The sequence below is a fragment of the Pelobates fuscus genome, chromosome 6 (assembly GCF_036172605.1).
Source record: "Pelobates fuscus isolate aPelFus1 chromosome 6, aPelFus1.pri, whole genome shotgun sequence".
In the NCBI taxonomy this organism is placed as follows: domain Eukaryota; kingdom Metazoa; phylum Chordata; class Amphibia; order Anura; family Pelobatidae; genus Pelobates; species Pelobates fuscus.
Genome location: NC_086322.1, coordinates 254,182,895 through 254,195,451, shown reverse-complemented (window position 1 = coordinate 254,195,451; position 12,557 = coordinate 254,182,895). Strand labels below are relative to the sequence as shown.

Sequence of the window (12,557 nt, the reverse complement as noted above, 5' to 3'; positions counted from 1 at the left end):
CTACTTACTACACATTGTACCACCCAATCTCCCCAAGCATGTCCGTAAACTGGTGTTTCTAATAGTGATAGCAGCACAAACGTTAATCGCCAGACATTGGAAATCTGGCTTGACCCCAACATTGGATGAACTACTAAATCTAATATCCACAAATATAACTTACGAGCGGTTCGCAACACCCCATAGGAACACAGGGCAATCAATTATACGGATGTACGACATGTGAACCGTCTACAAGTCCCAACAATCCCAGGATAGGGGGAAAGACCACACTGATTAGCCGTTTACTCATTAGAACAATCACCTAGATACACATACAAGCATCCCGAGACGGATTAAACGAGGGACAGGTACACAAAGTCGCTAACATAGTACTTGCCATATCTTGTAAATAGTTTTAAACTTTTCTATGTATGTTCCACTGTATATGTCTTGACTGGATACAACACTCATTACGCTGGTACAACCTCACAATTGGCCTCGTGCGGAATAGCCCCAGAGGCAGAGACACCACAACTTTTGAGATGATATGATGAGGACAGGTACCATTTTTACCATATGCAACATCACCATGTATCCTGTACCCCCACACCCCCCCCCTTTATTCCGTATCCCACCCACTGTCTTTATAACAACATGAAAATGGTCGAACACAACGAACGACAAGTGGGTACAGTTATAGTAAGGTGTTAATTCTACTGATAATTATATGTTAACGACAAAAGTGTAATCAGTCTGTATGCACCGAATGTATAAAACCAAAAAAACATTCCCCCCCCATCCTTTTCCTTTCTGTATCCCCTAGTTCTCTATAACAGACAAAACAATAAAAAATTTCAAATTTGTAAAAAAAATAATATCAGGTATTACTTTACTGAGAGGGTAGTCAATGTATGAAATAGCCTTCCAGCTAAAGTGGTAGAGGTTAACACAGTGAAGGAGCTTAAGCATGCGTGACATAGGCATAAGGCTATTCTAGACTTGATAAGGCCAGGGACTAATGAAAGTATTTAGAAAATTGGGCTGACTAGATGGGCCGAATGGTTCTTATCTGTCGTTCCATTCTATGTTTCTATGTTTCTCTGACGTCATCTGATGGTGGGCTAATGCGCATGTGCGGTGAGTGCTGCGAGCACATAAGACCCTCCCCATAGGAAAGCATTGCTTCAATGTTTTCCTATGAGGATTTTACTGATGGTGGATGTCCTCATGCAGAGCGTGAGGACATCCAGCATCAGTTAGGTGACCAAAAGTCCATTACGATCCAGAAAGCACCTCCAGGAAGTGGCTTTCTGATTTTCTCTAAAACTGCAACGATTTACATTGCAGGACTAAGTGGGACATGGACATTGCACCCAGACTTCTTTAATGAGACGATAATAATAAGTCACGTGATTTGATTAAAAGTCAAACAACAGCAATGTGTATTATTTAAAGTTATGTGATTAAGCTGGTTAATTTGCATTGATGACAAGGTGTGGACCCCAAATTTGTACTCTGCAATTTTTCAGTACAAGCAGAAAATGAGAGGCACCGCATAAACTGTTTAAGAAGAGTTCTGACCTTTTCGGACTCCTCTTTGCTCATAGCTATGGCAAGCTGTAGTTGCAACTCCTCTTCCCCACTGCTTTGTGGTCTTGCTTGCTCAAGATCAGACTGAAGCCTTGGTGAAGAGTTGTAGTGAGCTAAAAAGCAAAACACAACAAAACACATCAAACCATGACACTGTCAACGAAAATTTAAAATTGTATTAATTTAACAAATTATCCCCTATGGTCAGGTACCTTGGTTGCAGGGGAGCTTTTTGTTGCTGCTGATTGCTGAAAGGCTTTGGGACATTCTTCTAGTTGTGTTCTGTGCTTGAAGTCTCTCCTGTTTTAACCTTTCTTCATCTTTTAAAAGTGATACAATCTGTTTTGCTTTCTCTCGTATGTTAATTCCCTGGTCTTTCCCATCGCGGTCCAAGAACTGAAAATCTTTCAGTGTCTGCACCATTATGAGATTCTCCTGACACTCCTGATACACCTTGTTTGATCCATTTTTGATTAGATAGTCCAGTAGTGTCAATGCTTTGTACACATGGCGCCATTTTTTCCCACTATCGTTTAGTCTTCTCCAGACCATCATCATTACTTCAGAAAAAGTTTCTGTATTGTAGGTCATTTGAGCTACCTGATACATTAGAGTAGTAGAAGGACCCCATGGATCATTTGAAGTAGCCTCTCGTACCTTAACCTCAGCTTCGGTGTAATTATGGACCATGTTTTTCATTTGTCGGCGGATAGATGAAGTTGCCATGATGAAGCTTGCCGATATTAACAATAACACTAGATCAAATGTGGACTGGAGTTCTTATCTGGAGATGAAGTTCTTCTTTGTATTATTCAAAACTTAATTTTGGCTGAATAAAAAAAGTATAATATTTCATCAATATTTTTGTCAAGTAGATTAAGGGACATTATTTTACTTTTTTTTAATAAGTAGCAAGGTCTTCTTCTTCTTCTTAAAGGGCCACTATAGTTCCAGGAAAACAAACTTGTTTTCCTGGTACTATAGTGTTAATAGGTTCCTCCCCCCCCCCCCACCTCCTCATGGTCCCCCTCCCGCCTTGCTCTAGGGGGAGGAAGGGGTTAAAGGCTTACCTTTCTCCAGCGCTGGGCTCCCTCTCTGAAACTGCTATGTTTACAGCTGCAGGGTTAAAACTAGAGGGACCTGGCACCCAGACCACTTCATTGAGCTGAAGTGGTCTGGGTGCTTATAGTGGTCCTTTAAAGTGTTTATTTAAGTCAGTGAATTAAATCCAAATATGTATACGATCTTATTTGACTGATTTGAATAAACATGTTAAGAAGATGTATAAGTGCACCCCCTCTACTTTATATATATATAGTGTGTGTGTGTTTTGCCAAATTGTTCAATGAAATTATCACAAAAAGGTAAACATAATTAAGCATATTTCTAGCATAAGCAAAGCAAACAAGCTAATAATGGATCATTAAAGCGACTTTATAGTCACCAGAACAACTACAGCTTATTGAATTTGTTCTGGTGAATATAATCATTCCCTTCAGGCGTTTTGCAGTAAACACTGTCTAGGCAGAGAAAAGGCAGTGTTTACATTACAGCCTAAGGGTACCTTCACTGGCCACTCCTCAGATGGTGACTAAAGGTGCTTCCTTGGGCAGTGCTGCACAATGCGCAGTACTGCCATTCAGAGTCTCCACCCTCTGCATGCCGACACTGAACTTTCCTCATAGAGATCTATTGATTCCATGCATCTCTATGAGGAGATGCTGATTGGCCATGGCTGTGTTTGGCTTGTGTTGGCTCTGCCCTTGATCTGCCTCCTTGACAAGCTCAGCCAAATCTATAAAAAAGCATTATGATTGGCTCAGTTCATAACTTTTGATGATGTCAGCCAAGCAGGCAGATCAGAGGCAGAGACAACAGCAGCAGACTGAAATAAAGGTAAGATTTTAGAATATTGGGGCGGGGTAGAGGGCAAAGGGGCTAGATGGTGTTTTAAACACTATATGGTCAGGAATATGTGTTTGTTTTCCTGACCTTATAGTGTTTCTTTGATGTTTTAGAAAATGAAACCCATGTATACATATAATTAATGATAGCTAATCCATAAGGTCAGCAAGAAGTCCTGCAAGTGTGAGCTGGCCGTACGGGTGCGAGCAGCAGACAGGAGAAGGTCCGTGACCTTCTCCTGTCTGCTGCTCACACCCGTACGCAGAGCTGAGAGACCGAGAAGGGGAATACCTATGGATCTGTGAAGAGATATAAGAGTGCTAGAATTGTTCAGTACTTTATAGGTTTGAGTTAGCACTTTGAATTGATTCCTATAGGATACAGGAAGCCAATGTAAGGACTGACATAGGGGTGAGGTGTGATAAGACCAACAAGGGAGCAAAATCAGTCTGGCGGCAGAATTCATTACAGACTGTAGTGGGGCAATACGGCTTTTGGGAAAACCAATTAGGAGAGGCGTTACAATAATCCATGCAGGAAATTACTAGAGCATGAACAAGCTCCTTGGTAGCATCTTGCGTAAGAAAGGTGCGGATGTGGGCTATGTTTTTAAGATGAAATCTACAGGATTTGGCAACATACTGGATGTGAGGCCAGAATCAAGTATGATGCCAAGACAGCGCGCTTGCAAGGATGGACTTATGTGGATACCACTAACTTGAAGGGAGAGCGAAAGAGGAGGATCAGTATTAGGAAGAGGAAAGACAAGGAGCTCAGTTTTAGAGAGATTGAGTTCAGAAAGCGGGAGGACATCCAGTCAGAGATGGAAGAAAGGCAAGCAGTGACACATTGCAGGACGGTAGGGGAGAGGTCCGGGGAGGAAAGATATATCTGGGTGTCATCAGCGTACAGCTGGTAGTGGAATCCAAATTAGGTAATAAGTTTGCCATGAGAGGCAGTATAAAGAGAAAATAGAAGGGGACCAATCGAGACAGGACGAGGGGAGGAGGTTTCATTCGAAAAGGAGACCCTGAATGAGCATTGGGAGAGATAAGAGGAAAACCACGAGAGGAGTCACAGAAACCGAGTGATTGAAGGCTTTGAACAAGGAGAGCATAATCAACTGTGTTAAAGGCAGCAGAGAGGTCAAGAAGAATTAGTATGGCGTAGTGGCCTTTGGATTAGGCTGCGATTAGGTCATTAGTAACTTTGATAAGAGCAGTCTCAGTAGAGTGGAGAGGGTGGAAGCCAGATTGAAGAGCGTCAAGGAGAGAGTTGGAATTGAGGAAGTGAGACATACAGATAAAGACAAGTCTTTCCAGAAGCTTTGAGGAAAAAGGGAGCAGGGATATGGGATGATAGTTAGAGGGGGAGGACGGGTCAAGAGATGTTTGTTTCAGGATAGGTACTACAGTGGCATGTTGAAGATGTGTGACAAAGCCAGAAGATAGAGAGCAGTTGAAGATGTGTGTTAAAGAAGGCACAAGACAAGTACTAGCACTTTGTTGACTAATGCTAATGGAAATGGTATTGGGAGTGGTGGTGGTGGTAGAAATGATGGTGATAACAATGATAATCTGGTGAATTGCTTGTGGCAGTGGTAGCATTTGATGATTCCCTTTGATCAGAGTATTTAAAAGCAGAAGGATATGGACGAGACACTACACTGCGCACACTGGACTGAACACAGAAAAAAAAGAAGGATTTTCTTTCAACAAAGAGTTCAAAAAGACCTGCTATACACAGTGCGGTGTTCACTTGTGCCACTAACTGAACTGAATTTGCAAAGCACAAGTAGTGGCACTGAAGTACGCTGGAGAAGTGGTAATCAAATAATCTGTGCAAATTTGAGAAAAAAAAACTAATTAGTAAAATAATGTTCTTTAATTTAGTGCAGCAAACCTGTCACAAGTGTTGCACTGCCAGTGACTAGACACAGCAATACTTAACCATTCTTACACTAATGTGACGGACCGCCTGGCACCCCGACCGGGTACCTCCGTCAATCGCAGCTTCCTAGTACTGACGAGTACCATAAGCACTGCGCTGGAGCACCATTCTTTTTTTTTTTTAAACCTTTTGGAACAAATGTGAGGGGTAATTCTTATCTGGATATTAAAGCTGCATTATTGTGTTTTAGGGTGGTTCTTTACTTTTCCTTTCCTTAAGCTACTTGTATCTTCCAGACATGGCAAGCCCTCGTATGGAAAAAAAACTTGCAGACGTCTGTTCTAAATCATCCTGCACCCCTTCCCGCTCAAAAATCCAATTTTAAAACTGGAACATAATCCAAGTTACAATGATGTGTTTCTAGCTCCTTGATGACTTTCAGAAATGCACCAATGTTCTTTTACTGATAAACCATTATCACTATAGATTGTGTCAATATCAGCAATCTGTGAGCAGTTCAACTATTATTCCAGACCATTCGTCTAATAAACACTGAAAATGCTTCGCTCTGTTACCCCCCTGTGTAAAAGAAATAGTTTCTACATCTTCCTACCCCTTCACGTATGGTAAAATGAAACAAGTGGTACTGTGCTTAATCAGATCAAACTTTTATATGACAGGGTTATTTCCTAAGGTGATAAGTGGCAGGAATTCACAGTAATTTTAAATAATGGAATAATTATCGTCGTCAGCTGTGCTTCCAATTTGGCTACTTAATCCTTAAATTTGAAATTCACAGCAATTCTCCCAACAATTTACTGAATAACCCTTATACACAGAAAAAACAGTAAACGCAAGTCATACATTTTACTATAAAGTCAAACACAAGTCATACATAAGTCATAAGTTTTACTATAAAGTCAAACACAAATCACAACCTGTAGTTTCCTGATTGTTCCTAACTTTATCCAAAGCAGTTTGTTTCATGCCCTTTATTCCATACACACAGCTAAAATAAATAAAATGTCTCACTTACATAAGAGTTGCTCCTGCCACTCGGGGATCCTTCCGTCAACAAGAAAGAATATTTCCTGCTTTAAAAATCCGTAGCACTCGTCCAGAGGCTGGCTTGTTGAGAAATATGCTCCGTAGGTATGTCTGCTAAAACAACTCGACTTTCTGGTATATTGACTTCTATAAATATATATATGACTGTAAATAATGCTACGGCATGTTAATATGCTGCTCTCTAAATTATACGCCTTGTGCAATAGATCATATGCTCATGTAGAACTGTTAGAAAATCAAGGATGAAATTTATTTTAGCTTTAGAAGCGTACAATTCTTCTGAGACTACTTTTCCTGTTTCACCAAAGGTTCTACTCTCTCGCCCATTTGTGTGTCCTGATTATGTCCTTCTTTTACATATTACCATCTTATCTATATTGTACCTTCCTGCTTTTAATATGTATATCAGTCAGTTTGTGCCTTTTCCACCGAGTATCTGTGTGCCTTAGGGCTAGCGTGTGGATTTTTTTATTATTCATATTAGTCACTGCCTAGAGATTGTTAGATAATCTAGAATCCAGCCTTTCTTTAACTCTTTCAGAACCACAGTATAATTAGTTATGGAGAATTCACAAAGATTAAGAAACTCAGCCACTCAGTTATTTCAGTAACAAATCACAAGTTATATTATAGAGTGGAAATGGGGATCCTCACACACAGTGATTAGAAACTGATCAAAAGATATAGAAAAACAAAAACAAAAGAAAGATGTACTGGATCTATGAATAGTTATAGATTAAAGGTACACTCCAAGCACCATAGCTACTACAGTGCCAAGAATTTGAGCTATATGTTTGTTTAACCATAATTAGCATTATGTGGACCCATGCACATTACGGTATATATAATTGTAAGGACAAATAGGGCTTTCTTTTCACATCAAATATGAACTCTCATTTTATATGGATAAAATATAAATAAGTGTGAGAAATTAAGAAATTTAATTTCATGGCATTTTTCATGGTGTATTCCTGATCCTCTAGTGTTAAAAACACAATTTAGATCTCTAGCTCCCTTTCCCCCCTTAAATAAGTAGAAAACTCACCCTTTTCCAGCACTGTACTGGTTCGCCGGCACTGGTCCCACCCTGATCCGCCTCCTTGGCTGAGATCATTAGAATTGATTATCTCAGTCAATCCAATACTTTGCCACAGGAAAGCACTGAGAGGCTATTGCGCATGCACTAGGCATAAATGTAAACACTGCATTTTCTCTGAAATGGCAATGTTTATATTGCTATAGACATAGGAGGCTGACTTAACTACCATGGCTGCTGGTACTTATCTCCCCTCACCAGCCCACCTAAGCTCCAAAAAGGCATACTAAAAGGACGGGTATCTGTAGACAGGTGACAAACTAATGAGAAACAATGCCCTGACAATACCAATGTACTGATTTTATGTTTTGTTTTCTTTAAGCTATGGTTTTCTTTAAGGTATGGTACAGGGCCTGCTCATTTCAGTTTTCATATATGACACTTGACAAATTGAGTTTCTGTGTTTATGTCGCCTTTCAAACAGTATTGCATCCTAGGAAAGAAAGTGCTCACTATGATAGAAAGTAGATAGTGCAAGGTATTTTAAATGGGGCATTTTGAGATGGCACTTTATAACATATGCTGGTGGTCACACTTTCACTTGTGTTTTTCACAGAAAATGTCATAATCCTGGTGTGTATTGCAATAAAGCCTTAATATTTGTATAGAGTAAAATCTCACATATATAACAGTGTCCACCATATAATGGTTTTCCAGGTTATTGTGTGAAGTGATATGGAAAAATACATTAGATGCCCGTATTTAAAGGATGACTATGGTGTCAGGAAAACAAACCCGTTTTCCTGACACTGTAGTGCCCTAGGTGTGCCCCTCACCTCAGGGTCCCTCTCCCTTGGCGCTGAAGGGGTTAAAAGCCCTGAAGCAGTTTACCTTAATCCAGCGCTGGGCTCCCTCGGCGCTGGTGACCTCTCCTCCCCCGCCGACGTCAGCTCCCAAGTGGAGCGGAATGCGCATGCGCTGCAAGTGCCGCACACGCGCATTCAAACAGTCCATAGGAAAGCATTTCTCAATGCTTTCCTATGGATGTTCTGCATGCTTGATGCGAATTTCGCATCCAGTGTCGCAAATGCGCCTCTAGCAGCTGCCAGGAAGACAGCCACTAGAGGTTGGATTAACCCTGCTATGTAAACATAGCAGTTTCTTTGAAACTGCTATGTTAACATCTGAAGGGTTAAAACCTGAGGGACCTGGCACCCAGACCACTTCATTGAGCTAAAGTGGTCTGGGTGACTAGTGTCCCTTTAACTTGTAAATTTGAAATTTGGGGGGAGGGAGGGGGAGGGGCAGGGTTTTAAGTGACAGGGCCAAATATGTGCCCCAATATTCATACATGGAAATTTGTCGAATTTATTTTCTGGGCTTATGTCACCTATGGGATAGCATGGCAGCTAGCCTACAAAGAAAATTACCCCCATGAAGAATACCATTTTCAATAGTAGACGACCCAGGATATTCAAAATGGTATATTTTGAGCTGTTTTGTGTAGCCACTTTATCATGACCTTTGAGAGGTCAGGGAATCCAGAAGTCCGAGTAGTTCATATAACAAGCCATTAAGATTACAAAGAGTAATCAATGTCAGAGTTGACATTAAATGTCAATTTTGCTGCGGGGCCCCAAATCCCTTCGAACGGCCCTGATTAAACTGCCGAGGACATAATGTTATCCATAACATATAATAATGAGATTAAGTAAATTGTTGCTCTAGGTACTCCTAAAAATGTTGCCATGCTAGTTGGCATAATTAGTTTTTTAATAAACACAGAGTCATAAAAACATGAAAAAAAAATGAAACAAACATGGATAATTTCATAAAATATCTACTGGCTTATGATGGATAGTTAACATTGGTGAAATCTAGGTTAACATTGGTGAAATTTAGGTCACCAAATTCAACCGTCCACACATCTGTTTCAGCAGTTGATCCAAAAGATGGCAAAAAAACAAAAACTTTTTGTGCCCAAACAAATTCCTAATTGATTCAAAAATGTCAATCAGATATCTACTTGGAGTAACACACTATTGCCACTTACATTAATTAATATTCCCTGCAATACCCCAGAATCTATTTTTGAATATCTCTACAGAATATGATAAAACAAAGTCTTTATGCAAATAATTCTTCATCGTTATTGTTCATTTCCTCTGCTGCAGGTAAATGTTCCTTTATACAAGTCTCACAGAATGACCTCTAGCCCTATACACAGTCATATTAATAAAGAGATTGTCAGATAGCCATTTGTTTGGACTCTGTATATATATATATATATTTTTTTTTTAAAGAAGCTACTAGTATTCTATGGCTATGTTAAGTTGCATTAAAAGAGGAGGTATCCAAAACAAGATGATTATTTGTATAGTTTCACTATGAGCTGGGTGTATGCTCCTTGGAGTATACGGAGATTGAGTCAGTCCGGTTTTTGCTTTTATTATAGCATGTGTCACCCATGCAATAATACATGACACAACAGAGGGTTATACCCACGACAAGAATAGTAAACCATAGCATGTTTGTTTTGAAACATTAGGACATCTTATAACATACACAGCAGGTCACCGCATGTTATAGGTTCAAACTGGTCAAAACTTGTAAATACGAGACAGCCTGGGGATTTTTGTAAGGTGAAAAGTATCTGTCAGCTGGATTCTTTATGTTCCCCTTATTCATTTTAGTTTGTTAAAGTATGTAAATAATAAAGTCAACAGTTGTTTTCAAAACACCAATCAGATCTGTAAATTAAAGCAGTTTTTCGGGGCTTTTAAGAAATGCCATTAGCTGTTATTTTCTAACTTAAAAACGCAACACAGCTCGCCCACTGTGAAATTAGTGAATATCTTTGTTAAAACACCCCGGCTTGCAATCAGGGACATCTGCCAAATGTAGCATGTGCACCTTGTAACTCACAGTATGCCTGCAGCCAGTCAACAGTCGCTATCGGTGTCAGCAAAACAGCTCACTGCTAAAGCCCGAATCTTATTTTTTAAAATGTTAAAGTACATACTATGTTACTACCAGATTTAGTGATTTTTGTTTTTACATTTCCAGATGTTTTAAAACTAAAGCTTCCATGAGGTTTTCACAGTCTTAAACGACCACTTCAGCTCAATGAAGTGGTCTGGGTGCCAGGTCCATCTAGGGTTAACCCTGCCTGCTGTAAACATAGCAGTTTACCTATGGGCTATGTTTACCTATGGGTTAATCCAGCCTCTAGTGGCGGTCTCATTGACAGCCACTAGAGGCGCTTCCGCGCTTCTGACTGTGATTTTCACAGTGAGAAGACGCCACCTTCCATAGGAAAGCATTGAGAATTAGGTTGGAAGGAGAAAGAGAGTCCCCAGGAGAAAGGTAAATGATTTAACCCCTTCCTCTCCCTTCAGCCCGGCGGGAGGGGAGCCATGAGGGAGGGTGGGACCTATTAATACTATAGTGCCAGGAAAACGAGTTTGTTTTCCTGGCACTATAGTGGTCCTTTAAGGCATGCAGAGCATCATGGGAGATGCAGTTCTACAACATCTGGGGATCTACCATTTAGGCATCCCTGTTTCAGTGTGTTTCTAACAAAGAATTCTGATGACATGTACAAAGGTTAGCAAAGCAAATCGATAATTCTATCATTTTAAGTCTACATTGCGTCATTTATCTGCTCATTTAAAGTGCCAGCACATCTTATTACTGATCTGGACCATAGAAATTATGTAATTAAGTAATGACACTTCATATTGCTGTTGGATTAGGAGAGATTTTGTTACAGGAATCAATATTTTTCAGAATTTACAAAAAATAAAAAAACACTTTTATATGCTGGCAGTGTGCAGTAACCTATTACATGTGCTGCTGTTTTCAGTCACTCTACAGTCTGGACAGAAGGAAAAGGATGGTGAGAAATAGGCCTTGCGCAAAATGCAAAACACAAGAACAGAACCTGTAAGACAGGTTACATATGAAGATCACATATTACACAAATAAGGGTGGTAAGGGTGTTTACCCATGATTAACAAAACTGTCTGTCATCATTGCAAACAGTTAATTACAGAATGAAAATTACAACTGACAAGCAGGATGTTTTGCAGAAGAGCAACCAAAAGAGCGGACATGGGAAGGATGGCAAGTACCACCTAGGCCACTGGCATCAAAGGGCTGATAAGGATGTTGTGGACTGCACCTTCAAACCATTTATCTGAAACCTATAACATAGAGAGGACTGCAGGCAGGGAGGGATTTCCTATTAGCCATAGTAGGCACTTGCATACAGGTGCCTGTCCTGTAGAGGGCGCCTATTTACAGCACATATGTGTATGCAGGGCCGGTGCCTGGATTTTTGCCGCCCTAAGAAAAATAAAAAATTGCCGCCCCCCCGCATGTGACATCACAATACCCCACCCATATGATCTGCCATATGAATTAACGCCAGTGCTGCACACAGTGTGTGTTTACATTAAAAAGCCTGCAGGGACCGGCTATAGACACCGGGACCACTTCATTGAGCTGCAGTGGTTCTGGGGACTATAGTGTCCCTTTAATGTGAGGTAAAATATAGATAAGTGTCACTAATAATATACTAGATTGCCTTCTTAAGACCAGATGAGGAGGGTGACGGGCTCTGGCTGCAGTTTGGCTCCACTGGTCTGGTGTAGAACAGGATCTCTGGAGGCTGTTTGTAACTGTGGTCACAAAATTCAATGTTCTGGGAGAACGGGAAGCAGCTCCATTTTTTGGGGCCGCTTACACAGCTCAAGGTCAGGGCCCCAGGGCCTGATGGTGAGTATGCCCATAAGGCCCACCCATAAGTCCACCTATATGTTCCACCCATGAGTTCGCTCACAGGGAGTGGAGTGTGTAAGGGATGTGTTATGTGTTATTGTAGAGGATCTAATGTATGTGCTTATGGAATGTAGTGTATAGGGATACCAGTTTGTGTAGGTGATGCAGTGTGTTTGTGTGTAGTGGAAGCAGTGTGTGTTTGTGTATAAGGGATGTATTGTGTGTTTCTGGTTGTGTGTAAAGGATGCATTGTGTGAATCTGTGGTTGTATGCATAAGGGATGCAAGGTGTGTGTCTGTAAGTG

At 40.5% G+C, this 12,557-nt stretch overlaps 1 protein-coding gene across 1 annotated transcript in view; it reads right to left on the bottom strand.

The window, feature by feature from the left end:
• The window catches only part of EPN3 (epsin 3), a 51,741-nt gene extending 44,878 nt beyond the window's left edge, over positions 1–6,863 (bottom strand). Inside the window, exons 1-3 of the mRNA XM_063458968.1 lie at positions 6,404–6,863; positions 1,785–2,401; positions 1,564–1,685 (exon numbers count right to left, since the gene is read on the bottom strand). Coding sequence (XP_063315038.1) covers positions 1,564–1,685; positions 1,785–2,298 — 636 coding nt within the window. The 5' untranslated portion in view covers positions 2,299–2,401; positions 6,404–6,863. The remainder of the gene's footprint in view (positions 1–1,563; positions 1,686–1,784; positions 2,402–6,403) is intronic.
• Between the last annotated feature and the right edge of the window lie 5,694 nt (positions 6,864–12,557).